At 40.7% G+C, this 27,758-nt stretch overlaps 2 protein-coding genes across 3 annotated transcripts in view; both read left to right on the top strand.

Annotated features, from left to right (window-relative positions):
• LOC129740083 (uncharacterized) overlaps positions 1-22,081 on the top strand; it is a 36,026-nt gene extending 13,945 nt beyond the window's left edge. The window contains exons 1-3 of one of the 2 annotated variants that reach the window (XM_055731688.1): positions 15,093-16,635; positions 17,222-17,719; positions 17,783-22,081. In XM_055731688.1, the coding sequence (XP_055587663.1) occupies positions 17,270-17,719; positions 17,783-18,280 (948 nt within the window). In that variant the 5' untranslated portion in view covers positions 15,093-16,635; positions 17,222-17,269 and the 3' untranslated portion in view covers positions 18,281-22,081. Of the gene's footprint in view, positions 1-15,092; positions 16,636-17,221; positions 17,720-17,782 lie in introns of those variants that run through there. The other variant, XM_055731677.1, reaches the window with a different exon arrangement.
• Positions 267-27,758, top strand: LOC129740075 (uncharacterized). The gene is made up of 8 exons (XM_055731666.1): positions 267-2,454; positions 3,274-4,011; positions 25,764-25,909; positions 25,986-26,277; positions 26,336-26,497; positions 26,772-26,901; positions 26,969-27,087; positions 27,364-27,758. The coding sequence occupies exons 1-8, from the start codon at positions 2,242-2,244 to the stop codon at positions 27,640-27,642; spliced, it is 2,079 nt and encodes a 692-aa protein (XP_055587641.1). The 5' UTR covers positions 267-2,241; the 3' UTR covers positions 27,643-27,758.

The raw sequence follows: 27,758 nt of genomic DNA, 5'->3' as shown, positions 1-27,758 counted from the left end.
GAAAGAGTTCTATATTCTGAATGACAAGTTAAAAAACTACCCTTTATTTAGTAAGCCAGCTTTTCTAAATAATGTGTAAAATTGACTCGAGGAAACGACACTTTTTTTGACAGATCTCGGCTGTTCGCAATAATGGGTCAATTTTACAAGTTTAAGGTGTTGCGCCAAATGAGTGTGCAACTGAAAAAACGACCAAGGTTCGAGTACCTGCTACTGTTAGTGCTAAAAGCTAGCAAATGGGTTTTTTTTTACTCAAATTGAGCTGAAGTCATGACAATTTGAGAAAATGCTAACTCGAAAGTAAAATTAAAAATTAGCTAACAGAAAGTAATGGTGTATTTTTGCTAAGTTGAGCCTCGAAAATTTTGTGTGTACACACAAAATTTTCGAGGCCAGAAATTAGCAAAATTTTGCTCAAATTTGACCAGCTAGAAACTTAGCAATCATTTTAGCAAATTTTTTTAACTCGAATTTTAGCAAACGAGAGAAAAATTTAGCCGCCGCAATTTTTGCTCACTTTTTTAGCAAAAACCGGTAGAAAAGATCCTATTGGATTTGAAATTTCCATTTTTCCAGGAAATTCAGGGGAAATATCTGTTTATAAAATAGAATACCAAATTTTTTCACTTAATTTATTTGACACCTTTTTTTAATTTCAATTAACACTTTCTTCACTAAAAAACAAAACCGCACTTGACCGCGGTAGCTGACCATCCGCCAAGCGGAAAACCGATGCGTCCAGATTGGCTTCCTTCTTGTCGATCATCCTGATGGCAATGCTGTCTGTTATCGCCGGCAGCAGCAACCTGTAGAAAGAAAACAAAGAATTTTTCAAATTTAAAACCGGACTTTCCATTGGCCAAATCTGCTCTTACCTGTCCGCTCCCGATGTGAATTTATCCACTATTTCCGCATCCAATTGTCCATCACATGCAGCAATGTTGACCGGGCTTCCATTCCGTCGTTATTGTCAGCCCAGTCTCCGCAGGTTCCGCCAGCATCTAATTTACTCAACCGCACTGATTCGCGTCGAACTTTTTTTTCTCGAAGACGGCGGCTGCTTTTCGAACGAAGCGGCTAACTAGGCTGCGTTTTTACCAAAACACAGAGAACAGACGTACAAGCTAGCCCACGAAACTTGTGTAAAATTTCCAGCGGCATTAGTTTAATTATTAGTTCATATATACGATTACGCCTTTTCGAAAACTGTACACTTGAGAATTTGATTTGTAACTTTTGAACGGCGCAATAGGTGCCACTGTTTAAAGTCAATTTTCAACATACTTTTTGGATGTCTGCATTTGAAATTTTACACACTTTTTTGAAGATTTTTTGTTCGAGCTTGTACGTCTGTTCTCTGTGACCAAAATCAAGCAAAATAACAATTTTGCTATCGCGTAAGTAAAACAACCCTTATTGCTAATCGAAAGTAACCCAATATTTTTGCTAAGTGGAGCCTCGAAAATTTTGTGTGTATGTTTGGAAATTCTCAATTAACTAATAAAGATTAGAAAAACATAAAACGGCCACTTGGAATTTGTTAAATTTAGGAGCGCCGATGTGGTCTAGTGGATAGGCTGGCGCGAGTCTGGTATTGGTACGCCAGGCGTACTAGGTTCGATTCCCGGTATCGACAAGAAAAACTTTTGGGTTCGAATCCCATAAGCGGGCCGACAGGTAAGATGTGTTTCATTATATAACTGACTATATAATTGGAATGTTCAATCAGTTGCCAGCTGGCCAGGTATATACACGGATGCCGGAATACCTGTAAGTAAACTAGACCACCTGATTGATTCGTTCTTCCAAAATATACCTACATCAACACACGCAAAACATTCACCACATAACAGTTCATACGAAGCCATGGGGTCCGGGTATGGTGGCGCGCTGCATTGGAGATTTATCGAACCTAATAATCTAAGGAATGTATGTGAACCCATACTTTGGCAGAAACTGCGGTGAATCCGTGCACCCATGGTGAATTACCAACATACTTGGAATTTGTTAAATTTAGCATTTTTAAATTAAAATGGTTGGAGCATTACAAAGAGCAAAAGAAAAGCTTCATCCAAGCGCCCCTCGGCTCCAAGCGAGCGCATTTTTGTTTACCTCTCGCTTGTTTATACTTCTCGAACTGTCACGCACGTCTCGGTCTCGCATGCAGAGAAAAATCCTTGTTTTCGCGAGTAGCGTCGTCAGTTTTCCCGAAGTTAATCCGCGGTTTAAAAACGGATCGAAATGACCGTCCGGTCCAGTGATGCCGCCTGGGAATCGGACCAGCATCAATCCGGTAGTGAACTTTCGTCGGCTTTGAGCCCCGGGAAGCGGGCCTACGTACGGAAAGCCATCCAGTGCCGTCTATGTTTGCGGAACCTACCGAAGGCGGAGCTGGAGGACATTTTCTCGGAGCTGGACTTCTACAAGGAAGTTCGGCAAGCGGTGGACGTGGAGGTAAGGATGTTTTTTTTTCTTGTTAACTCTTATTTGGTTTACGAAAAATTCGGATATCATTTAAACAAAATTTAATGGCGTTTGAATCTAGACAAAAATCGATACTATAGCGATAAGGTATTTTTGTTACTCTCCTTTTTATTAACAAATGAAAAATAATTTCCTCCCTCGGTTATGCTCTATATGAACCAAACTAAACCTTCTCGATACGATATCTTAGATATGAAATTTTCTGATTTTTCTCAAAAAGAAAAGTTCTTTAATTCCTCATTTTTAGTTGTTTGAATGGGGTTACCAAAGTCAATCAGCAAAAACGGTTAAGGTCATATAGACCAAAATTTACAATTGAAAATAATGAATTCAAATCCTCTTGACTTAGGATTGTGGAATGGGAACTCCAATTTGCGAAATCATTGGTGATTTGCACGTCATACAGGCTTAATAATTTTTTTTCCAAAAGATTGTTTATCAGTATCTTTTTTTTCGTAACATCTTTATTTGAAACGGCTCATTTATCAGTATCTTATTTGTAATTGTAATTGTAATTTTATTGAGTAACGATAGCCTCAACTTAGATGTTCATAGTTTTTTTGTGCAATCAAAAAATACAACTTGAAACTTTTTTTTTCAATTAGACTTTTTATTCAAAATTCTTAAAACAAAGGTTTTATATAATGAATCGAGTGTTTTAAATGATTCCTTGCTATCACTATGATTCGTATATGTACAACTATTCATAATCGTTTCCTTTAACATGTCTGACAATAATAAACAAAATTAAAACGAGTCCTTTTATTTTTTTTTCATTTTTCTTTTTAGGTCAATCGCAAAGATCGCTGCATCAAAATATGCCCGAGCTGTCTGAATTTGGTAAAAATGATCAACGACTTTCGAGATATGTGCAGCAAGTCGGTCGTTTTACTTACCCAAGGCGTGGAATTCCCCAAGGAAGCCTTCTGGTCCGACGATAAGGACGGCAAAAGTATACTGAGGTGTCGAGATCTGGTCAAACAATGCCATACAGCAGTGCATGAGGTTTTTCACAGCCAGTCACATATGTACTACGAGGAAAAGTACGAGGAACCAATGGCCGAAACAGAACAAACGTCCACCAGTAAGTTTGACGACGCCACGTGTGTTCTACTTAGTACCGCCATCAAGCAGGAAGAGATTGATGTTTACGATGAACCGCTGCCAGCCGAGCCAAACGCAGATGAAGTGGAAGGATATAAGTCCATCGCAAAAGCATCAGCAATGCGTGAAAGAAGAAAGAATCCTAATTTCGGTGATGTTTACGTCGAAGAAGACGCAAACAGCGATTCGAATGAATTTGCTGGGGAAGCACTGAGCGATCCTGATTATATTGGCGAAGAAGAAATGGAAACGGCTGAAGGCACTTCGCAACAACAACAGCAGCAGCAGCAAGACAAAGATCTTCTAGAGGCTCCCAAAAGACGAGGCCGGCCGCCTCTTCCAGACGAGCTGCGAAAACATAAGAAACAGAAATCTGGAGATCCGCAGAAGGGTACGGGACGGCTGCGATACCCGGAGAAATCGGTAAGTGGATTTAAAGTTTACACCCATTTTTTGTTCGAAAGACTTGCGAGCTACTTTTGTTCGAAATGAAAAATTACGAAAAGATGTGCGACTATTCGAGCTTTGAGTAATTTATCATTTTCCACCTACCACTTGGAAAGTTTCTAAGTTATAGTGGTATGAATTTCAGATGAAGAATTAAAAATTAGTTAAAATTACTGATTCGAAATATCGCGATGACAAGGGCTAAAAAATGATCACTTATTTTTTAAGATCTTGGTACTATCCTGGGATAGTATTAAACATTCCTTGATGGAACGACCAACACCACCAAATTGCACCTTTTGCGGAGTTCGTTTAACGATTCAATACATACTGGTTGATTGTTGAGGATATGACGAGTCCCGCCTCTCATTTGGAATGGAAGGAGATTCAATTTTTGACATTCTATTCAATAGGTCAAAATTCATCAAATTGTGTAAACTTACGGATAAGCTATGAAATGTAAACTCAAATCGTTTAAGACACGAAAACCATATTAATGGTAAAACGTCTTTAATGTTAATAATAATAATATTGAACATTCCTTAATCTACCGTTTACTTTGTCGAAAATGTTATCGTTTCTAGTCAATGGTGAGCGCAGTGTATACTTAAACGGTTGTTAACAGGCGAAGCAGTTCGGCAACCCAAAATTACTTTCGTCTTTTAGTCCAGGGTAAGTATAGTACCTAGAACTTATCCTCATTACGGACTACTCTTTGACAAATCTAGCCTGAAGTCGATGTGCAATACAGGCAAGAACCTACTTGAAGAAAGTAGGTTACAAGGGCAGAGAGTAGTTATGAACTTATTCCTCAGCTTTCTAACCTAATCTTTTTTATATTTTACAGTTTTTTCAATGTTGAAACGACAAAAACAAAATCCTGCTGCACTGTCGCAGTTTTCGTCTGTTGGACTACCAAATGTAAAATCGATTGGTTGAAAAGCTGAAGCCTTGTTCGATAATTGCTGTAAACTTCCAACTGCCTGTACTACCTTTATTACATTTTAGCCTGAGCAATTATTTTACACAAGTGCTCTGTTGTAAGCTCTCACAACTTTGAGCTCTTAAATAGTTCAGGTACAGTACCCAAATGTTGACATGCTAAACCAATTTGTCAGTAGCTAACAAACGAAACTGTATAGGACCTCTATCATTTCAAATTGCATCCCCCAGGTGGTAGTTGCTATAGAGAAGCTAAATCGATTTTTCTCCCGCATAGGTTTGCGAAATCTGCGGTGTACTGGTCAAGCGGGATCAAGTTGTCCGGCATCGGAACGAACACACCGGACATCGGCCCTTTGTCTGTACCGTCGAAGGATGCACCAATGCCTTCACCAGCAAATCCGGACTGCAGGGCCATCTGCTGCGGCACGCCGATCGGGACAAAGTCTACGACTGCGACATATGTGGAGCGAAAATCAAAACCCGCAGTTCGCTGCATCGGCACCGGAAGATGCACATCAGTGAAAAGCCACACGGCTGCGACATTTGTGGCAAAAGGTTTTGGAGAAAAAGTTACCTGGTTCACCACGCAACGGTACACACCGGGGTCGCCAAGTTTCCGTGCGAGCATTGTGGGTTTGTGTTCAAGAACAAATACTGGAGATCGTTTCACGTTAAGCGAAAGCACATGAACAAGGGTGAAGTGGCGAATGCTGGCGAAGCGATGGGAGAGATTGAAGTTTTGGAAGAATTCGACGAGACCGATGAGATTCCCCCGGATATGATACACGTGGAATCGGTCGTGGGGGAAGAGGAGTACGCTTGAAGAGTGAGGCATGTTCAATACAAGTACCTAGTTATAAAAAACGGTGTTCTTCATTCTGTGAAATTTTTCTTTCCGTACGATTTTTTATATTCTGTTAATAAAACTGTTTTATTCTTTTATTATTTATTTTTAAATTTATTCATTAGCATTTAACTCACTTTTATCTACAAATACACTCAGACTTCAAAATTTATTGAAATCCAATAACTTTTACAATACAGGTCGGACTCGATTATGCGTTGGCAAGATTATCCGTAAATTTTGACTCGATTATCCGTTTATTTTTTTATGATTCTTTTAAGGTTGAAAATAAATTTAACCAAATTACTTTGCTCCCGTTTTGAAGAAAATTTTATTTCAACTAAAAAGACAAAAAGTCCGTACCCTGGGTTCCCATGGGTCACGGCGGCGGTGTGCATGCTTGTGATAATGATGGTTTACTATCATTGTCCTGAGAGGGTCGTTGCACACATCTTGTCAAGCATGGATCATAATATGACTCAAATTAGAAGGCGTGCTGGACACCTTTATTTAAATTAAATTAGCGTTAGGTTCAATGGTGTCCCAATTTTTCATGATCCATGCTGATAAGATGAATGGGAGTTGAAACACTTGCCCTCCCTTCCGTTGAACAATGGGAAAATTTTGTAGTGAAAATATCACATTTTTCCGACATAAAGTGATACTTTTCAATAGGGCATAATCTGTTTGGTAAGGTAGTTAGCTAGTTTAGTTTCATAGAATTAGGATGTTTCAAGTATTGCTAGGTTAGGTATAGGTAATGGTATTCGCCTCCCCAATGCTCTAGAAAGTGTGCATTTGCGGTTTATGAATTTCGTTGGCTTATTCTTAAATCAAGCATTTTACAAGAACTAGGGGCTCATTGGACGGGAATGCTGTTTTGACAAATATGATATTTCAGTTTGTAATACACTTTCGACATTTGTTTTTATTTATTTATTTACTTTTGGTAGAGCTATTTTTTCGGTTAGGATTGAAATTCATAAATCGAAGTTTAAAATAGAAAATATGATTTCGATAAGCAAGAATGAGTAGATACTTCAGATCATTTATTTCGGGCATTTAAACACAGGCACACAGTTTATTTGAATTGAACCCCTATCGTGTAGATTGAGTATTAAAGTTTGTTTGAGAAGTTGACCACAATTAGTGATACGGTTTTAAAGAACAGCACTGTTATTTTCCTGTTCTGTTGATAAGTTGACGATATTAATAAAGTTATTGCTATTTAAGCTTATAGTTCATTGTTGATGAGTTTAAGAGACACCTTTTCTAGATTCTGTTTTTATGATATCCTAATTGAGTTATCGAATAACCGTGTAGTCGCGTAGAATCAATCACTTGAACATATATTTTTTACTTAGCAAATCTATGATTATTTCTAAATCAAACTAGGAAGAATCCAAATTTATGGAAACGAGTAAGGTAGATGACAGGTAGGGAAAATTCAACTACGGTAAGATAGTGAACCCTTCTGACAATGATATCGAGGCGTTAGCATATGATATCATATTATTTGATACCATACTGCTATTGCTCGGTTGAATTGAAGGTTGGGTTAACTCGAAGTTCATATGGGGCCCACCAACCGTCCTAGTCCGTCGAGCACTATTTTAACGCTTCCCCTAATCTGGTGCTTCAGAACCCTCGGGCCGCTATCCTTTTCTAAGCTATACTACTCTCATTTAAAATTTTCCTCTTCTGTCCCCCGTTCTGTTTTTTCTTTCCGGGTCAGCCAGGCGCTCATAAACCCATAAACAAAAAAAAAAAAAAACTAAAAAGACAAAAAGTGCAACTAAACCATCAATCCAAGCGTTCTTGTTCTTGAAGTTGAGATTTTTTTTACTTACTTATATTTTCACGCAACTAACGCAACCAGATTGGATTTTTTTCATATGCAAACGAGGTTCCAGTGCCAAAATATCATAAATTATCTCATCTTGGTTGATCCGAAATTGACGAAGAAAATGCTGTAGTCGAAAATATGCTTAACATTGTCGCTGAATTCTCCGCGAAGATCGAGACCATTTTGCAACAGCTAAGGATTAAAAAAACTAATTCTTAAGGGAGATGGGCGCATAATGGCCACCTTAAGGAAAACGCTTATTTAACCATAGAGAACAGCTGTAATATGTTAATTACATCATTGTTTCGTGTTCAGACACTCAAATAGTCTATTGCCTAATTGGATGAAACTTGAAAAAGTAGATAAAAACGTTTAAAAATGCATTTTAAAAATTTTTGCCGAAAGCTGAAAACCAGTCACTTTAAAGGCATATATAATGAGAAACCCCCCGAGGCAGTATGAGCACCATTAACACTAGAAAGACCGCACCAGTCAAAATGACTGGTTGGACACTTTGTTTCTTGAATATCTTTTGCATACTTCGCTTTAAAAATTCGCAAAAAATACGACTTTTCATGAATTTTGAATCTCTACAAAACTGTGTATTTTTTATTTCACTAGCTCATTTAGTAAGCGAGAAAAATTTCGCCATGGACACTCGGACCGTGACCAGTCAAAATGACTGGTAAATTTACAACCCTATAACTCAAACAAGATAAAAAATGTTCGCTTGCTTTTGGTTTCATTTGCTAGTTACATTCAAGACAATGAGTTGATTTATGGTGGGCAGAAGTGTGTCTTTGGTTATGAAATTATTGATTTTCGATGCGAAGTCGTGAAGATTTGAAGAAAAAGTTCTCGGATTGGCCGCTGTGTGGCGCTTCAAGCACTTTACTCCCAATTTTTTTGGTCTGTTTTGTTGCTCAACTATAATCGAACTTTCTGTCAAAATTTGGCGAAATTTCATAAAGATTTGTAAAAGTTATGTTAGATTTAATACATGTTCATTCGAGTAATCGAGTTGTTTTAGGTGATAAATATGTTTTATACTGAACTAGAATGAGTAAAATTATTATGAATTGAGTACTTATTTATTCAAATTTGAAGACATCAGCTATAAAACTGAATAATTAAAATGATATTTCATCATGGGTGCACGATATATTCTTATATGTTGGTTAATCACCATGGGTGCACGGATTCACCGCAGTTTCTGCCCAAGTATGTATTCACATGCATTCTTAGATTATTAGGCTCGACAAATTTCCAATGCAAGTTCACTTACAGGTATTCCGGCACCCGTGTATATACCTGGTCAGCTGGCAACTGATTGAACATTCTTATTATAAGAGGAAGCACATCTTACCTGTCGGAAACTAATGGGGTTTGAACCAAAGAATTTTCTTGCCGATACAAGGAATCGAACCCAGTACGCTTGGCATACCTAGACCAGACTCGCGCCAGCCTATCTGATAGACCACATCGGATGCGGATATTTCAACATGGGTGCACGGAATGGCTGCAAATTCGCCGTTGTATATTATAGGGGGAAGTCGTCTATGGCCGGACATCGTCTATGGCCGGACAACATAGATTTTTCGAAAACACAATATCCTAATAATTTTTTAACACCATGAAAATAAAGAAAATAGTAGCCTGATATGGTGTTAGAAATATGGTAATCTAATCTGAAAAGGTAAACCAATGATAGGCATCTAAAGCTTTTGCCTAGTAGTACGGAGAGGATCGCCTAAACTTTGCATTTGTATTGTGGTCAGTTTTTTCGGCTTGTAAAATTTGAACTGCACATGAACGACATCGTTAATTGGTTATCTTTCGACTACAGCAGATATAAGATAACAAAAAGGAAGTTTAAACGAAATATTAAGAAAGTTGAAAAAAGTGCGATTTCTCTATGACCGGACACCAAATTGTTGTCTATGACCGGACAAGGAAATATTCAAGATTATAGATGATTTCAGCTTGAAACTTTCATTTTTTCATCTCTATAGCACCCTCAAATGGTTAGCAGAAGATAAGGATTCAATAACGAAACTATTTTGGTCCTCTGAAAAACTTTAGATTTTGCTGTCCGGTCATAGAGAATTTTTCTCTAGTTTTTTCGAAACAAATGTTCCATTCTGGTTTGTCAAAAGGACTTTTATGACTGGCTTCAAAGAACGTTTAGTATTGGAAAACACATACTCACAAGATCTGCGCAAGTGATTTCAGTCATTTTGCAACGTTTTTGTGCCATTGGTGACAACTTTGGTGAAGTAATTCGTAGTGTCCGGCCATAGACAACACTTTTGGAAATGAGCGAAATCTAACATGACATGATTTCTTTTACCACATGAATATGTTTTAAATTAATTTTTTTCTAATATAGTTAAGTGTTCATAATATTGATACTCTTCAAATCAGTAGAGGAACCAATATTAACAAAAATCTATTTTTGAAGTTATTGCTTAAAAACCTTAAGTGTCCGGTAGTAGACGACTTCCCCCTATAGAGTGAAATAGTTTTCAAATTGCTTCAAAACACAACATATTTTTGAGTTAGATATGATAGGCAGTTGAAATGCAATATTTGTCAATCGAAAAACTTTTAAGGAAAAACAAATCAACGTGTACATTTGACAATGTTGATTCATCACTCACTCGGTCCATGGGAACCGTTTTCTAATTTCTTGGATGTTGATCAGATCTTATCAGATAAATGTACGATTGCAAAAACCTGTTTTGTAATAATAAATAAATTGATTAATTATTTCATGATCAAATTGAAGTATTTCTTTTCCAGGAATGAAAAAACGGAACTTTAAATAAAAATCGTTAATTAAATCATTATGTCTCAACATGAAAGACATGGTTTCGACTTTGGTTTGATTTGTAAAAATGCTTTTTAATAATTTGCAAAAAGACCAATATTTGATTAAAACGCGGTGAGTCCGTGCACCCATAGTGAAAAACCATGTATATAACATAAATTTTTATTTGAATCTATAAAAGTCTTTATTCTTTGCCTTTAGCATGCAAAAAAAATGATTTTGGATGAATAGCGGTGAATCCGTGCACCCATGGTAAATTGCTCTACTTATAGAAAAAATATGCTTCAAAACCTACAATATCAGGTATAATTTATAGGCAACGTGTTGAAAAATTTCAGAGCGATGGATGCTAGAAAATATCTACTAAAACAAAACTGAAGTGAAACCGTGCACCCATAGTCAATACCCATTGCCATCTAACATGATTTTACAATTAGATTGATAATGTGTTTTAATTTTTTGATAATTATTTGAAATATTCATTTTATGACATACACGCCTTCGTCAACTATGCCAAAATGAGGTGATTCCGTGCACCCATGGTGAAAAAATATTTCCATTTTATAACAAAAATGATATCGAATAAATAACAAAACAATTTCAAAAGAAAAAAGTTAAAAATATTATGATATAAAAAATTTCCCCTTTACCAGTCATTTTGACTGGTCACGGTCCGAATAGGTATATTCAATTTGCCGGTCCTTCTAGTGTTAATGAAGGCATAGTGAGCATTTTCTGCCGGGGAATCTAGCAGCGAATTCGACCCGATGAAGTCAACAGTAATAGAGCTACAGCTTAACTTGTATCGTCTGACGATTTGGCCTATTGGTAAGATGTCGGAGAGGTAATCAGTAGGCTCGAGTTCGATTCTTGGTCGAGGTGATTTTTTTTTTCATTTATCATTCATGATTATGATTGCACTAAACGGTGAGGCGTAGATTCATCAAACGAAGCAATAACAAAATAATCTAGGTCTGTTTGTAGAATTCAAAGAATTACATTATGTTTCTTTCATACATTATGTTTCTGGTGTTTTGTTTGACGGATGATGCTTTGATGCTATTAGCCGTATAATGTAACAATAAAAAAAATCAATCATGAATGGTATGTGCAAACAAAATCCCCTCGAACAGGAATCGAACTCGAGTCTACTGATTACCTCTCCGACACCTTACCAATAGGCCAATAGGTCGACAGATGAAACAAGCCAAGCTGTAGCTCTATTATTCACTTGACTTCATCGAGTTGAATTCGCTGCTAGATTATACGGCAGAAAATGCACATTATGCCTTCATTGATAGTGCTCTGTTCGCCTCTAGTGAACAAATTAAAGTTAAAAAGCGTTTTAAAATTGATTAAAGTGAAAAATCAAAAATTTTATGATGTTGAAAATTGAGAAACAATGTGTAGATCATGTTGCAGTGCGTACATTTCAGATCAAGATGATTTAAAGGTCATAAAAGCTTATTTGGTGGTGCTCAAAAATTATAATATTTTCGTCACTTGAGAACCTAGCTGGTTATTATTTAATATTTCTGTAAAGATGAAAAGGATATTTCTTTTTTGGTGAAAAATTAATACTATGGGTAGTACGAAACAAGTCCTTATAAAAATTTGTTTAAGAAAATACGTACTTATGTAGAAAAAAAAGGAGTGCTCATTATGCCCTGGGTGCTCGTTATGCCCTCATCTCCCCTACTAGCGACCGAACCCGCTTCGCTTCGATTTTTTCTCATAAAAATACGCCGGAGCGCGAAAAAGGTTCCCGTGGAACAAGTTTGCTATCTGAAAGTAAAATGAGCTTATTTCGATTTCATACAAATGCTTAGAAGACATTTTTGTTTTATGAATTCATTCACAAAAGTTAGAGCCGGAAAACTGTTATTTTCGACACACCCTAACATTTCAACCCTGATCACACTGACATGACACTGAGAACAAAAATTCAACAATTTTCTGTCTAATTTTTTGGTGAGATTTTGTAGGCTCGCAATTCGCAATACCGACGGCCGGTGGTGAACCAGAAAATTTTGACAAAAAATGCCCTATAGGAAAATGTACCTGTATAGCCCGATTTTATCGTAAAAATCGCCTGTTTTTTAAAGTTGGGTGGCATTTCCTAACTGGGATAGCATTTCTTCAAATCGATCAATGCGCACTATGGAATCGATATTGCGTACTGTTGGAAAAATTATCCAGAAAACGAAGTGTCTAGTCAGTTGGTCTGTGATTTCAACTTTCAAAAAATCATACACGGAGAATAAAAAAAAAGGTTAAAATTGAACGAAAAGCGAGGTGATTTTTTTCACCCATCTTTCCAGGTAAATTTTACCTTTTTTTAATTCTTCTTCTTATCTTAATGTTCCCGCGCCGATCCTCCGGCGCATAGGGTCGTGGTAAAAGACCTCCACTGTTGACGATCCGGAGCCAGCGTCTTCACTTGGTCCCAGTCAAGATTCTCGTCGACAGTTCGGATTTCGGCGGCTAGGCTTCGCCGCCACGAGTTTCTGGGCCTGCTTCTTCTTCGATGTCCTTCTGGATTCCATTCAAGCGCCTCTCTGCAAATCTCGTTTTCATCTTTTCGCAGCGTGTGCCCAATCCATCTCCACTGACGCTCCCGAATCTCGATTTCTAGCGCCGTTTGATGACCCTGGCGATGTAGTTCCTTATTCGAGATCCAGTTACCAGGCCACCAAGCGCGGATGATATTCCGCGGCAGCGGTTTACAAATACTTGCAGTTTTCGCGTCGTTACCGCATATGTGTACCAAGTTTCGCACGCGTACAGCAATACGGATTTGACTTTTGAGTTGGAGATACGAATTTTCGTTGGTAGAGAGATCTGGCGTTACCGCCAGATGTTTCGGAGACTCGCAAACGCAAATCGGGCCTTTCTGATCCGGGTTTCGATGTCTTTCTTGGTACGTTATCTGGCTACCAAGATACTGGAAGCACTCCACTGTCTCAACCTGTTGCCCATGCAGCTACCATGAAACTGGAGGGATTTCCTGTGTCGATCTCCATCGACTTGGTCTTAAGCGATTGTCGACCATTACTCCAAGGTATTTCAGCTGTTGTTTCGAAGATGTCGTGCGCCCTCCAACAGTAATCTCCATGTGCGGCACAACTCATTTATTGGTCACGAGCAGAACTTCGGTTTTATGGTGAGCTATTATAAGCTTAACTCCTTCCATCCAAATGCCAACCCTTTCTGCAGACACCGTGGCAAGGTTTTCTACCTCCTCGATTGTTTCGCCGGTGATCACGAGCACGATATCGTCACCAAATTCGACTATCTGCCTGCACGCCTGCTGGTAGTTTCAGCGTTAACACCTCATTATACATGGCATTCAAAAGCACAGGTCCAAGTATGGAACCCTGTGGAACACCTGCTGTTAGGGCAGTAGATCGTAACCCAGTTTCGGTTTCGTACGTGAGGACTCGTTTTTCGAAGAAGCTTCTTATTATCCTGCAGAGGGTATTGGGAACACGCATCCTGTGAAGCGCTTTGGCAATAGCTTCCCAGCTGGCATCGTTGAAGGCATTCTTAACGTCGTTTGTAACAATGTCCACCGTAGATCTCCCTTTCCGAAAACCGAACTGTCTGTCCTACAATCTGGTTTCGCCTTCTGTGTGGGTAATAAGTCTGTTGAATATTATCCTCTCCAGTAGCTTACCAAGGGTGTCCACTAGACAAATGGGTCTGTATGATGATAGATGCCCTGGGAATTTCCCAGGTTTCGGTAGTAGCACCAACTTCGCCGTTTTACATGAATTGGGATTCGGTCTTTGACCTGGGTTCACACTCTCTCCAATTCATGATGGGCTCGCAAGGGTGATATCTATCACTGACGTTCTGTCTGGTATTCCATGCTTACGATAGGTGCTGACAGATCCAGTGTTGCACAGCTCAACCTCCAGTCTCGCGAAGGACTCCAGTAGACTGTGGTCCCTAGAGTTGTTGTACACCCCAGTTAATCGCACAAGCGTTGAAGTCTCTTCCTATTACTACAGGGGCCCTTCCTATCAGTTCGTAAGTGAGTTTATCCAACATTGCGTTGAACTCCCCGATCGTCCATCTTGGTGGAGCGTAGCAGCTGCAGAAAAAGATGCCGTGAATTATAGCAATCACGAATCCGTTCCGAGAATCTACCACTATTTCCTGTATAGGAAAACGTCCCGTGGCGTAGACAGCAGCTAAGCCAGACCTGTCCGTTGTCCGTTACCGTTTCCAGAAGGAATTCTGTATGGTTCTGATAAAACCGCCACATCACACTTCCTTTCGCCTACCGTTTGATCCAGCAGAAGCTGTGCAACCTCGCTATGGTTGAGGTTTAGCCGGATGACATCCAATTTTACTACTGGCTTGCCTTAGTCTTTTTGTATGCCTGGCAGTCTAAGCCACCAGTTTCGTGAGCGTTGTCCGTCTGCTTGCACAGCAGGTTGATTTTTGCAAACTCTAGCGAAGTATCCTTCTTCACCACATCTTCGGCAACATCCCGAGTTCCTAATTTGTGAATTCCAAACCTAGAGGGAGCACTTGGAAAGATTGCAAGATGCGCTTCGTACAGTTTTGACCTTTTTATTTGATTTTTCAAACGCGTTCAAGAGATGCCCCATCAATTCGTACTTAAGTTCATGGAACTAAGTCTTCACGGTGCAATTGACAGTTTTAAAGGTTTGTTCAGGTCCAATACGTTCTATGTGACGCTACTATACGTTTACACGTAGAGAGTTCCAATATGAAGAAACCATGTTTTTATCTCTTATCGACATCGTGACCGGTTGGGTCCGTTGCAGCCTCGGGATTGGTGGCCAAAGTCCCAGCAATTAAAGCAGTGCCTCACTGATCACCCAACTCTTACACTTCCTATCATCAGTAGTGTATTGGCCGCTGTTGGTGATAGACAACCGTTGCAATCTGCATTCCACCGTACGCCTTTCTCAGTTTTATAGCTACTGATTCGTTGCCCATACCAGGTATGCTGAAGAGTGCTTTCTCGAGCTCCTCATCCAAGTCCTTGCATTCAATAGATGCGACCTGCGATAGCGCTCGGACAGTCGCTTCATCGCCTAGGGTGCTTTTGACACGCTTCTTGAAGTCGGCGCTCTTTACCGCCGGGTCTGGTTTTAGATCGAAGGGCAGTTCGCCTTTTTGGGTTTGTCTTGTTTTGGTGGCGCTCTTGCCAAGAGTAGATAACTTTGGCTCTGCGCGTAGCTTCCGGAACAAGTTCGCATACGTTGTGCTTTCTTTCGCTTCCACGATAAGGGCATCACCCGTTGAGGTTCGGGTTTTAGGGGTGGTTCTGGCTTCGTGACGGCTTTTTATTTTCGTGTTCTCCTTTCTATTACGAACCATTCGCTAGCCTCCTGCACTGCTTTCTCCGTCTGCATCCTCGTAGTCCGAATTCCTCCTTTTTTTTCGGAAGAATCGTTTACGACGGGGGAGTCGCGATCTCTTTTCGCGGTTCTTCTCGGCTTGGACTCCTTCGAAGGTCCTTGAGAAGCATCCAATTTTGCTTCCTTCAATCCCTTTCCGCGACACATTTTGGCGAATGTGGTACTTCGGACAAACTCCTTCATCTTGTCGAACATATCGGCTGCCTCCAAAAGGCCACATTTCTTTATGCTCCTTGATGCACCTTTTCCTGCGAATGGAACCTGCTCCTCTTGCTGAGAACTACTGAGGTTTTCAGTGGGTCCATCTGCGGCCATGCCTTTTTCCGTTTCCTAGACAACGTTAATGCCCCTGTAAGGTCCGTGTGTGAAATGACATGAGAAACCATTAGAATTTTTTCAACATATAGGAGATGTTTGTATCTCTGTAGTATTACTGTCCTTTATTCTGTAAAATGTAATTTCTCAAATGGAATAAGTTATTTTTTTTTGGAATAAATGCTAGTGAGTTCAAATATGTGTTTAGTTAACATTTGTTGACTTTTACACCAAACATTTTTGGTGTGATTTTAGATGTCGGTGTAAAGTACGAATGTATAAATGGTTTATGTGTTCATGTAAGAACATAAAATAGTGTAATAAATCAATGAGTACACATGAAGAATCTACACCTGATGAGTCAACGTTCAATGGTCGAAGCTGAACTCACCTACAGGCCTGATTGCAACCCGATGCTCAAGTAAGTCTTACCGTTATTGGATTAACTAATTACCTCTTAATTGAGTTAAGTACCTCTTTTTAGAACCTGCATTAACATCCAACTACTAGGTTGATCAATAAGTTTTGTCGTTCGATAAGAGATAAAAACATGGCTTCTTCATATTGGAACTCTCTACGTGTAAACGTATAGTAGCGTCACATAGAAAGTATTGGACCTGCACAAACCTTTAAAACTGTCAATTGCACCGTGAAGACTTAGTTCCATGAACTTAAGTACGAATTGATGGGGCATCTCTTGAACGCTTTTGAAAAATCAAATAAAAAGGTCAAAACTGTACGAAGCGCATCTTGCAATCTTTCCAAGTGCTCCCTCTAGATTTGGAATTCACAAATTAGGAACTCAGAAGCAGTGTACCAATGCCTATGAGGACTATACTGAACAATAAAGTAAATTTGAAATTATATAATGGTGTTTTTTTTCCTAATCGAACTGCAAACTTATTGAACAACTCAAAGAAAGCAAATTGTTAAAAGTAACTCAGTATTATCAAAAAAACTAGTTATTTGCTATTTATTCATGATTGTTTTATGTTCATTTTTTTCAGTTCCACTATCGATGCGAAAGATCCGAAGAAGTTGATGGTGGTTTCAGCATGTTGGATCGAAACATTCCTTGCAACCTGCCCTCGTCGACATTGTCCAACGCTGGAATAGGAACAAATCCGTTACCAGAGCACGTACAAAATATGTTTACTTCACCGTCTACGATCGATTTAGTCCAGCCCGCACAAACCCATGGTTACACCATTTACGAAAATCCGCCAATGGTTTCCACTCCAACTGGTGAAACTTTAAATCCACTAGCACTGACCAAACCGGAAGAAATTATCAAGATGCTTCGTGAAATTACAAAGCGGTTGAACAAACTCGACCAAAAAACTAAGAACCATAGCTTACAACTTGACCACATAATGAATTCGTTGCAAGGTAAAAGGATAAATCCATCTATCGGCGGAGATTTTCTTTTTCAAGCTATTGCCAACGAGAAAGAACTCGAAGAATTGGAAGCAAAACTTGAAGACGAGGAATTCAAATCTGAATTTGTAAGTAAAAAATTAAAATAACCAAAAATGATGCAATCTTCAATTGTCTTTTTTTTTTATTAGATTAATTGGCTCCTTTTCAACGTCGACGGTGACTGTGCGGAAAACAGAATGCTCTCGGCGCTGGACATGATATTCTCGCTGGAATTCCAAGCATGTTGCACCTGGACAGGATCCAGTCGTAAAGGTCCGAAGATTGCTATGATGCCGAATCGTCGAATACTGTCCATTTTCCAAAGAATCGGACACACGGAAACGGAAACAGTTACCCAGCAAAAGTTGGCAGTGTTTTTCAAAAAGAAACTGAAGAATGCCTTCAAAAGGTTGTCGAATACCGGCCAGCGTCGTGGATCCCGTCATGTCAGAAGACATAAGAAACCTACCGTCGTGGAACAAGGGACGCAAAACACAAATTACGAATCAGATTCAACTGATGTTTCATGTGAAGGATATGGTAATTTGGATGACCAACTGAATGTTTCGGAACCTGTTAGCTGTGATAATTCCTTTTTAAAACAAGAACAAGATATTACATTCTTCACAACCACTAATGCTGACTGAAAATGGTTGATAATTAATTTGTATTGACTCAACTAAGCCAGAAACGATGCAAATATGTAAAGAATTTCATTGTACGAAGTGAGGATTTGAATAAACTACAAGAACTACAAATAACCGCCAACTTTTTTATTTATATCATCACACTTTGCCGAACCCTAGTCACCTTATACTTCATATATATAATTTTTGTGATAGATACGTCAGAAGAAAAAGATTTGATATAAAAAATGATCTTAGATAAACTTATTGAGTAACGAAGCATTCTAATCCGGTTGTTGTGGATACCGAAAAACTCATTTCAATAATTTTTAAACGCTTTCTGACACTATTGAATTATAAAAGATTAGAATTCGTATAACAGTGAATTCAACAGAAATGATAGAGAAAATAAATTCGAACCACCAAAATCAACCACCGAACAAGACGGATTTTTTTTATTGCAATAAAAAAACTCTTCGACGGGCAGAAGCCAGGACATCTTCCCTCGTATCCCGAAACTTATAATAAGTTTAAACATATGGTGCCGAAACCCGGGACTCGTATCGCCGGAATTAGTTTTATCGCAAGTCCGTTTGTTTAGTGTCAAAATCAAGCTTGTTTTGCCGTTGGTTCATTTTTCTCGGAGCCACGCTGGCTCGAGTCTCGAGCCCAGAAGTCAGAGATGCTATGAAGCTCCGAAGAAAAAGACTTCGCGCACTCAAACGTCTACCGAATGATGACTCAAGAAAAGACTCCGCTCTTAGTCAGTTCAAAGCTGCCCACTCAGCCGCTTTTGCGATTATAAAAGCTGCAAAAAGCAAATGCTGGAAGGAATTCGTCGAAAAAATTTACACCAACACCCCATTCGCGAAACTCTGGGAAGAAACTTAAACGCCTGGATGGTTCAAATCGGACTAGCCGATACCACCTGCTACTGAACCAAAACTAATCCAACGATCCTTCGCAACTAGCAGAAGCTTTTATTAAACACTTCTCCTCCATTTCTTCAGATTCCCCACCCAACACTCCTCATTCTATCGACTTTGTTACCGATTTGAACCTGTAATATAACTCCGACTTCTCTTTGCACGAACTCAACATTGCACTTCAGAAAGTTAAAGGTCGTTCTTCAGGACAGGATGAAATCGGATACTCTTTATTAAAAAATCTTTCACCAGTCGGAAAGATAACTTTTCTAAAAATATTGAATGAAATTTAGCAGGCCGGAGTATTTCCATCTCAATGGAAAGAGTTATTCATCATCCCAATCCCAAAACCACCCCATCACTCTTTTGGACTGCTCAGGGAAGATCCTGGAGTGAATGGTTAAACGTCGCCTGTCCTCTGTTCTAGAAACAGAAAATCGGCTAGATACACGTTAGTTTGGATTTCGTCCCGGGTGCTCTACTAACGATCATCTCTCCATCCTTGAAAGCATACTGGACGATGCCCTCGAAAATAATCAACATGTTGAATGCCTCTCGTTGGACCTCTCCAAAGCCTTCGATAGGGTGTACAGACATAAACTCTTGTCCACGTTAAAAGACTGGGGAGTGCTCTGTAGAATGAGTCAATTTTTAAAAAGCTTTCTGACTGACCGGAAATCCAGAGTGTTTTTCGACGGCATGTCATCTTCTTCCCGGATCATTACAAACGGCGTTTCATAAGGTTCTGTATTGGCCCCTATTCTATTCTTAATCACGATGCAATCAATACTCAACACTGTTCCTGGAAATGTCAAAATCTTGGCTTACGCAGACGACATCACACATCTGTCTGTTGCTCCTTTCTCGAAACTTGCCAGAAATCGATTACAATTTGCTGTAGACAAAGTAGCTGATTGGGACCCCTACGCTAGGTTTCACCTTCGCTCCAGGTAAATTAAAGGTTATGCACTTCGGCAACTGGAACAGAAAGCTCCCGCCAGTTACCATGAACGACAACTCTGTTCCTCTCGTTCACTCAGCTCGCATTCTAAGAGTCTGGATAGATGACCGATTAAAGTTCATCAACCATGCTAACCGAATTCGCAAATCCACTTCCCTTAAACTTAACATCATTAGAAAAGTATTCAGCGTCAGGGGAGCTGGGTCTCGCAAATCGTTATTTCTGTTCCTGTACGGATGGGTATTACCCACAATTCTTCACGGTCTAGGATTGATCAGCAGAGGAGGTGATCACATCTCCAAACATTTGGAACCGATGTACAATGAAGCAATTCGTATCATCAGCGGTACCTTTAGGAGCAGCTCTAGAGTAGAGTATCACTGATGGCTGAGAGTGGGCAACCACCTTTTGAACTTATCCTCACCAAAACATCACCATCAAAGCAATAAGGTGGCTGTCTTACTATAAACATCCCGGAATTCCCATAATCCGACGTGCTGAAAATGCTCTTTTAGAGTACCAAACATCTCTTCCAGATATTGCCAATCCCGAAAGTTGACAGGTGTTTCCTTTCAAAACTTCGCGCTGAAGTAAGCTCTTCAATTGTCTTGCAATTTTTCCACCAACTGGTAGAGAGGAAGTACAAAAATATAATACAATTCTACACTGATGGCTCCAAATCAACCGATGACCGGGTAGGTTGTGGTATATTTAGCAGTACAAGAAACATCGCACTAGCACTCCCAGAAGCCTTCGCTGTCTTAAAAACCGCCGAAGACTTATGCCCTTCATCTGGTTCCGTCATCGTCTCGGATTCTGCTAGCGTGCTTAGTGCCGTGTCAGCAGATAACACAAAACACCCCTGGATCTTTAACTTCTCTGAACTCGCTATCCAGAAAAGTATTACCCTGTGCTGGATCCCTGGGCATTCCATGATTCCCGGGAATGAAGCTGCAGATCGTCTGGCTTTGAAGGCAGTCAGATAACTTTTCCAAATATTCCTATCCCGCCGTCAGACATGACAAACTGGATAAAAGACAGACTATCTCTACTATGGGCACATCGTTGGAACACCTGCCCTAAGAACAATTTGAGAGAAGTGAAAAATTGCACTCTGGCATGGAATGATTGAATCACATTCCTGGAACGGAGAGTACTTACGCGGCTACGCATATGTCACACCAGATTGACACACGGTCACCTAATGGGGAACGAAGATCCCCCCGAATGTCACATTTGCAAAGTTCCCGTAACCGTCAAACACATCATAATTCAGTGTCCGATATATCACCAGGTTCGCTCGGACTGTATGCTGGCTCAAAACCTGCGGGAAGTACTCTCAAATGATCCTGAAGACGAAGAGAAAATGTTACGCTTCTTACGAAAGACTAAATTGTTCGAAGAGATATAAGAAAAAAATCAACAACAAAAAACAGATCTACAACATTGGCAACACTATACGCACTAGACAGACACGGCCGGAAAGGGGATAAATAACGCCCGGGCGTTAAAATCCCAGGAAAAAAAAGATTAAAGTACTTGTAACCAACGGTTCCCCAGACTGCTCAGCCGAGCAAGAACCCCCCTCTAAGCCTCAGGGTCGGCACACTCAATAAGTTATTCGGAACAAGGAAACACCTTAAATGCGCGTTAAAGAAATCCCACCTTTATTTCCCTATCTTGGGGTTCACACAAATGGTCACCAGAACTTTCCTTAGATCAAGCTGGGTTGTGTTCTACTTTAGGGTGGCGTCCTTCAGGCGGCGAGCTGGAACAGCCGAAGCACGTGGGCCGAGGAAGGGCTTCTCCCAGAAACGGATGCCGGAAGGACCCCTGGAACGTGGGTCACAGGTAGGTCAACGGGTCACTGCTGATACTGCACCTCTGACGTCCTGGCCGTCGGTTGTTGATGGATGCCTGATTGCACTACACTAAATCCGAAAACCTCTGGGGGGGGGGGGGGGGGGTTCCGGTGCAAATGGTCGACACACGCGGTCAGTGTACGGGCGGTCGAAGAGCCAGGACGGGTGCAGCACGGGCCTAATGACGTACAGCAAGGTTGACTGAGGCCGGTAATCCGGCCAACTGGGTTCAAGCCCTAGAATGGCCAGCACGGGTAAACGGATGCTGCCAAGGTGGCTCGATGGAATGAACCCTAAACGGCCAGCACTGGTTGACGGACGCTGGCACAGCGGGATGGTTTTCCAAAGCCAAATATCGGGGTCCTGTAGGAACATGATGGGAGAAAGAATTGCACCAGCGTTATATTCTTGCCTTTTCGGGGTGGAGTTGGATTGCTACCTGGATGTTCGAACGCTCTTCACAGCTGGTTAATGGCGCTCGCAGGATTGTGTGGCTTCGTCGAGATCTTCCATCCAAATGAAGCGGATCTTGCATGCGGTCTTTGACCCCTTTGGATTCCTCCCATCATGCCCTCTTGTCATTCTTGGTAATGGTGCTACCGAGACGTACATCACCATCTATCCGCCAAATACGCCCCCGTTGACCTAATCGCGCTTGTTGGTGGTGCGCTAGGGAATGTCAGGTGGTCCTCCTTCGTTGCTCACTAAGGCATTTCCTTGCATGGTACGCGCTTTTATCAAAGATCCCTACTGAACTAGGCAGTACAAGTTATGCTGGTTACATAGTGTGATCAAAACTCGCGGAAATGGAGTCGAAAGAACAACTCTTGCGTGATAAAATCTTGCGCATTCATCACGAGAACAAGGATCTCTCGCATCGTTCCATCGCTAAAACGTTGGGAATCGCAAATTCCACGGTGTCGCGAGTGATTAAGCGGTTCGAGGAACGATTCACCACCAATCGGAAGCCCAGAAGTGAAGGAAAAAGTATTGGGGCCTTCAACCGAAACCCGAACGCCTCTGTTTGGGATGTGGCTAAGAAGCTGCACCTAAGCCGAAGTTTTGTCCGGAAGGCCAAAACTAAGGCTGGGCTTCAAACGTTCAAGCTACAAAAGGCCCCTAATCGCGACGAGAAGCAGAACAAGTCAGCCAAAACCCGTGCCAGGAAGTTGTACCTCAACATGCTGACGAAAGTTGAGTGCTGTATCATGGACTACAAAACATATGTGAAGGCCGACTTCAAAGAGATCCCCGGAAATCTGTTTTTCACGGCCAAGGATAAGTTCAGCGTTCCGGAGCATGTTTGTACTTAGAAGATGTCCAAATTTCAAATAAATTCCTGGTTTAGCCAGCCATCTGGATTTGCGGGAAGCGGAGTGCACTTTTTTTGACCCAGGACACGATGAACGGACAGGTGTACATGAAAGTGGGCCTCCAGAAGCGGCTGCTCCGTCCCGAATGTGTGCCGTGACAGGCGCGAGTCCAGGACAAGCTGCTCTCGATCTGGCACACAACGGACAGGAAAATCCGCGGGCCAAAAATCCTAGGGTTGCCAGCCAAGAGGGATAAAGAAGACCGGACAACGGTCGGAGTAGACTGACCCCATCGACGGGGGGCTGTCGAGTAGAGTGCGTCCGACCCCACGGTTTGAAGTTACAAAGATAAGACAATACCTTCTGCGTAGCGGATGCCGTGGGTGCGCCGCGTTCGTGCGTAGGATGCTCCACCTTCGGGGAGTATCCGAGTAGAGCGGTTCTCAACGACAGAAGTTGCGGGGATAAGACTTGACCTTCTTCGCAGTGGAAATCGTTGGGAAAGGGTTATTCCACGTTCGGGGAATACCCACGGGTAGAGTGGCTCTCGACGCCGGGTGAGCTATTCGAGTCGGAGTAGGATGACGTCTTCGTCGGGAATCATCCGAGTCGTTGCGTTAAATCCCGCGCGTGTGCCGTGACAGGCGCGAGTCTAGGATAAGCTGCTCTCGATCAGGCACCCGACGGGCAAGGTGGCAAACTTCGAACCCTGAAGATAAGAGGTCGGGCCTAGAGTCGTTAGAGGAGAGGTCAGGTCTCAAACCTTCAGGCGGAGAAGTTTGTGTGGTCAACCCCGAGTCTTTATGACAAGGGGTCGGGTCCCGAATCGTAAGAAGAGGTACCAGGCTCTGTATCAACAAGAGGAGGGGTTCAAGTGGTCACCTCGAGTCGTTACGAGGAGAGGTCAGATCTCAAGTCGTTAGAGGAGATTGCGAGGAGGGGTCGTTAGAGGAGAGATCAGGCCTCAAGTCGCGAAAAGGAGAGGTTTGTGTGGACCCAGAGTAGCAAACTGGGGGGACGTGGTGGCCCGCCGTGCCTTGGAAAACAATCTGTAAACCGGGGTTTACCACCTGTGGTTACCAACTAAAAAAAAAGAGGCTGCTTCCACTCCTGAAGGCCCACAACGTCCCAACAACCTTCTGGCCGGATTTGGTCTCATGCCACTACTCCAAGGACGCGCTGAAGTGGTATGTGAAGTGAAAATGTTCAACCATCCCAACACTCCGGAGCTCCTCCCCAACGAGAAGTACTGGGCGATTATGAAGCAGCACCTCCCTAAATGACCTAAGCTAGTGAAGACAGTAGAGGAACTGAATGATATATGGGTTTACATGCAAAAAACGGATAATTCACAGGTTGTGCAACATTTTATGGCCGGGGTTAAGGCTGAGGTGCGGGAATTTGCGTGTGGACTGTAAATAAAATACGAGTATAATGGTAAAATGAAGTATAACAGTTATTTTTCAATCCCTGAAAATTTGATGGCAATCGGATGAAAACTCGAATTTTGCGAATCGATTTTTCTGTGTGGCAATTTCAACGTGGATACCGTTTAAGCCAAAATGTCTAACAAATGCTACTAAATTAAAAACATTGAATACTTGGCTCAGCAGGTCACATAAAATAATCCTCGGATGATTTTCAAATTTGTCAGCAGAAACAAGTACACATTCGTATTGATATGCTGGATAAACTTTGGCTACCTTTCTTAGATGTTCAAGACGATATTGAACTAATCGAATCTCCCGATTCGGAAGAAATATCCGAGGAACGTATCGATTTTGAGAATATGTATTTCGATCTCAAAGCCTCACTTTTAGATAAACTTCCTGGTTCACCTGCCACTTCTCGCAATATTTCAAGTCACTCACAGCTTAAATCTGATAGATGTTCTCCACCCGGCTTGTACAAAGCTGCATTTCTTTGATTATAAACGGCTTGAGCTAATACTAGTACAAATAAAACCTTGATTGACAATTAATAGAAAAAAAATAATGAGAAAAGACGTCAAATTTCACAAATTTCGAAGTCGTGACTCATGAGTTTTAAGTTCAAACTTTCAACTATATCTACTGAATCAAAGCAATCGAAAGATTACTTTTAATTCAACCACGGTAAATGAAAAGTTTATATACCGATATTTTTAAAGCAACTTACTACCTTCTTCAGTGAGCGTTTTCGATTGATCAACGCTCATTGAAGAAGGTAGTAAGTTGCTATCGAAATACCGGTATATGAACTTTTCATTTACCGTGGTTGAATTAAAAGGAATCTTTCGATTGCTTTGATTCCGTTGAATCACTCAAACAAGTAGGCTCACAACACAACAGAACTATATCTTCTTATTGAAGTATTACTGAACCCAGAAGAACATTAACTTTAATATATTTTTAATTTACACAATATAAGACTTTCAATCTACTAATTCATATACTTGTACAGGAAACCGACGTTGAACTTATTTTTTCAACCACTATGAAGGGGCGACAGTTGATGCTGGAACTGGAAGAAGCCACAAAACCAACCTGTAGGCTTCTGACGCAAACTACCCACATATTGTGCGACTATCTGAGCGCAGTTTACGGTTTGTAAGTTGTGAATTGGTTTTTTTTAGTAGATTTTTAAATTTAAAACAACTATTTTTTTTAAAATTTTCTCATTCAGGAGACCGTCCGCCGAACAGAAAGACAATTTGGCCATCGCAGTTGTAAATCGGTATCCGATTTTCGCTTCGAAGGTTAATCCCGATTGTCCCCAGTCGGTTTTCTTCCATCGCAATGCTCGTATGAACGGTGGTCACACCGGGAAGATTCAAAACCGCATGGAATCTTTGGCAAAGCAGGATACTTCACGGATGTTCGTAAGAAGACCCCGGCAGCAAGCCGGATCGACCGAAAAAGCCGATAACTCGCTGGTCAGTGAATGTTCGGTGACGGCAGAGGAATTGTTGGAAACGGTAGGAAATAGCTGTAAGTTTTTATTTGTAAATCGGTTCTATTTTTACGAGTTTTTAGCTGAACGAACTGAAGTACATTAAGCCGAGCCTCGGAAACGAAGACCGGATCAGAGAACTGTGGGACCTAACCTTCGAACGGCGAAATCAGTGTCGAAAAAATAAGGAAATGTTGGCGTTTCTCAAGGAGTACCCAATCTTGCTTGCTTTCAACGGAGATCTGGTAACTATAAAAATAAGCAGCTCTTATGTTTCGTAAAAGCTCAAATTTTAAGTTTCTTTTGAGGCAACTACGAAGTTCCGAAACAATTTTTATTATATTATCAAGTCATGTAGAAGCGTTTAAGAGTCTCTATCTCATATTTTCATTCTAATAATCTTTGGAAATTATTGTTCAGCCAATTTGGAACATTGGAAGCTTGCATTGAGGCATTCAAGTCCTTTGGTTGCTCAAATATATTTTATTTAATTCATATTTAATGTGATTCGCCTTCCAGATTTCATACGACTACGAAAAAATTCATAACATTGATGCCGCGGCCATGTTCGGTTACACTTGGCCAACCTGGGAGAAGAAGACGCTAAACGGGCATAGGACTCTATACAGAGAAATCGGAAGTGGAAATGGTATGGCTAGCTATGGATACGCTTTGTTTCGTTCCAGCAAATTGACATTTTTGTCTTTTTTTCTTAGGGTTTCTCCGAGCTTTGGCCATTATTCGACTGAAAACTCCCAACAGAGGATCCCGGCAAGCACGACAGGAGAACGAAGCATTGGAGAACCCTCTTAGAGGAGTCATCGATTGGATAACGGTAGTTTAATCGAGATGTACAAGCTGAAATCTGATGATCTCTCATAGTTTTCTTTTTAAATTTTTAACATATTATTCTTCTAAAACCATGTCTAAGTGTCAGAAAACAGTATTTACAGCTCCGTTCTTCAAACACAAACTTTGACATGTTTTTAGTAAAAGCATACCTATTATACCTGTTTAACAACACTTTAAGAAACAGTCAATTTCAGCTTGTACACTAAATTAACTGTATTTTTAACAGCACGTACGAACTATTTTTTTTTGGTTTTTGCAGAATGATTCGGAGCTGCCGACCAACAATGCATTCCCTTCGCTAGTGGTCCGATCCGAGGTGTTTTCCCAGGGCGTCTGCTACCTGTGCTGGAACAGTTTGAACATACCCCTCGGTGATGATCTCAAAACGGCATTCGTTCTGCTGCTGCAGTGTTTTGAAGTTTTCGCTGCCAACTGTTGCCCCGCCGATAACCTCTTCTACAACTTTTTCCATGCCATCATATTCAATACCCAAAAAATATCGACTACCGGCGAGAAGTTTGTCTTTTCGGTTTCCTAATATTTTTTTCTCTATGTCCGTTAGAATGCTCTGAATAAAGGGTAATAACAATGTATTGACAATGCCAGTATTGCTCAATTGGGTTTTTTTAAATAAATGTGACTTGAAAAAACAAA

This window comes from Uranotaenia lowii, chromosome 1, assembly GCF_029784155.1.
Source record: "Uranotaenia lowii strain MFRU-FL chromosome 1, ASM2978415v1, whole genome shotgun sequence".
NCBI lineage: Eukaryota > Metazoa > Arthropoda > Insecta > Diptera > Culicidae > Uranotaenia > Uranotaenia lowii.
Note: the sequence above shows the minus strand (reverse complement) of the source record. Positions and strands in the feature narration are given on the sequence as shown.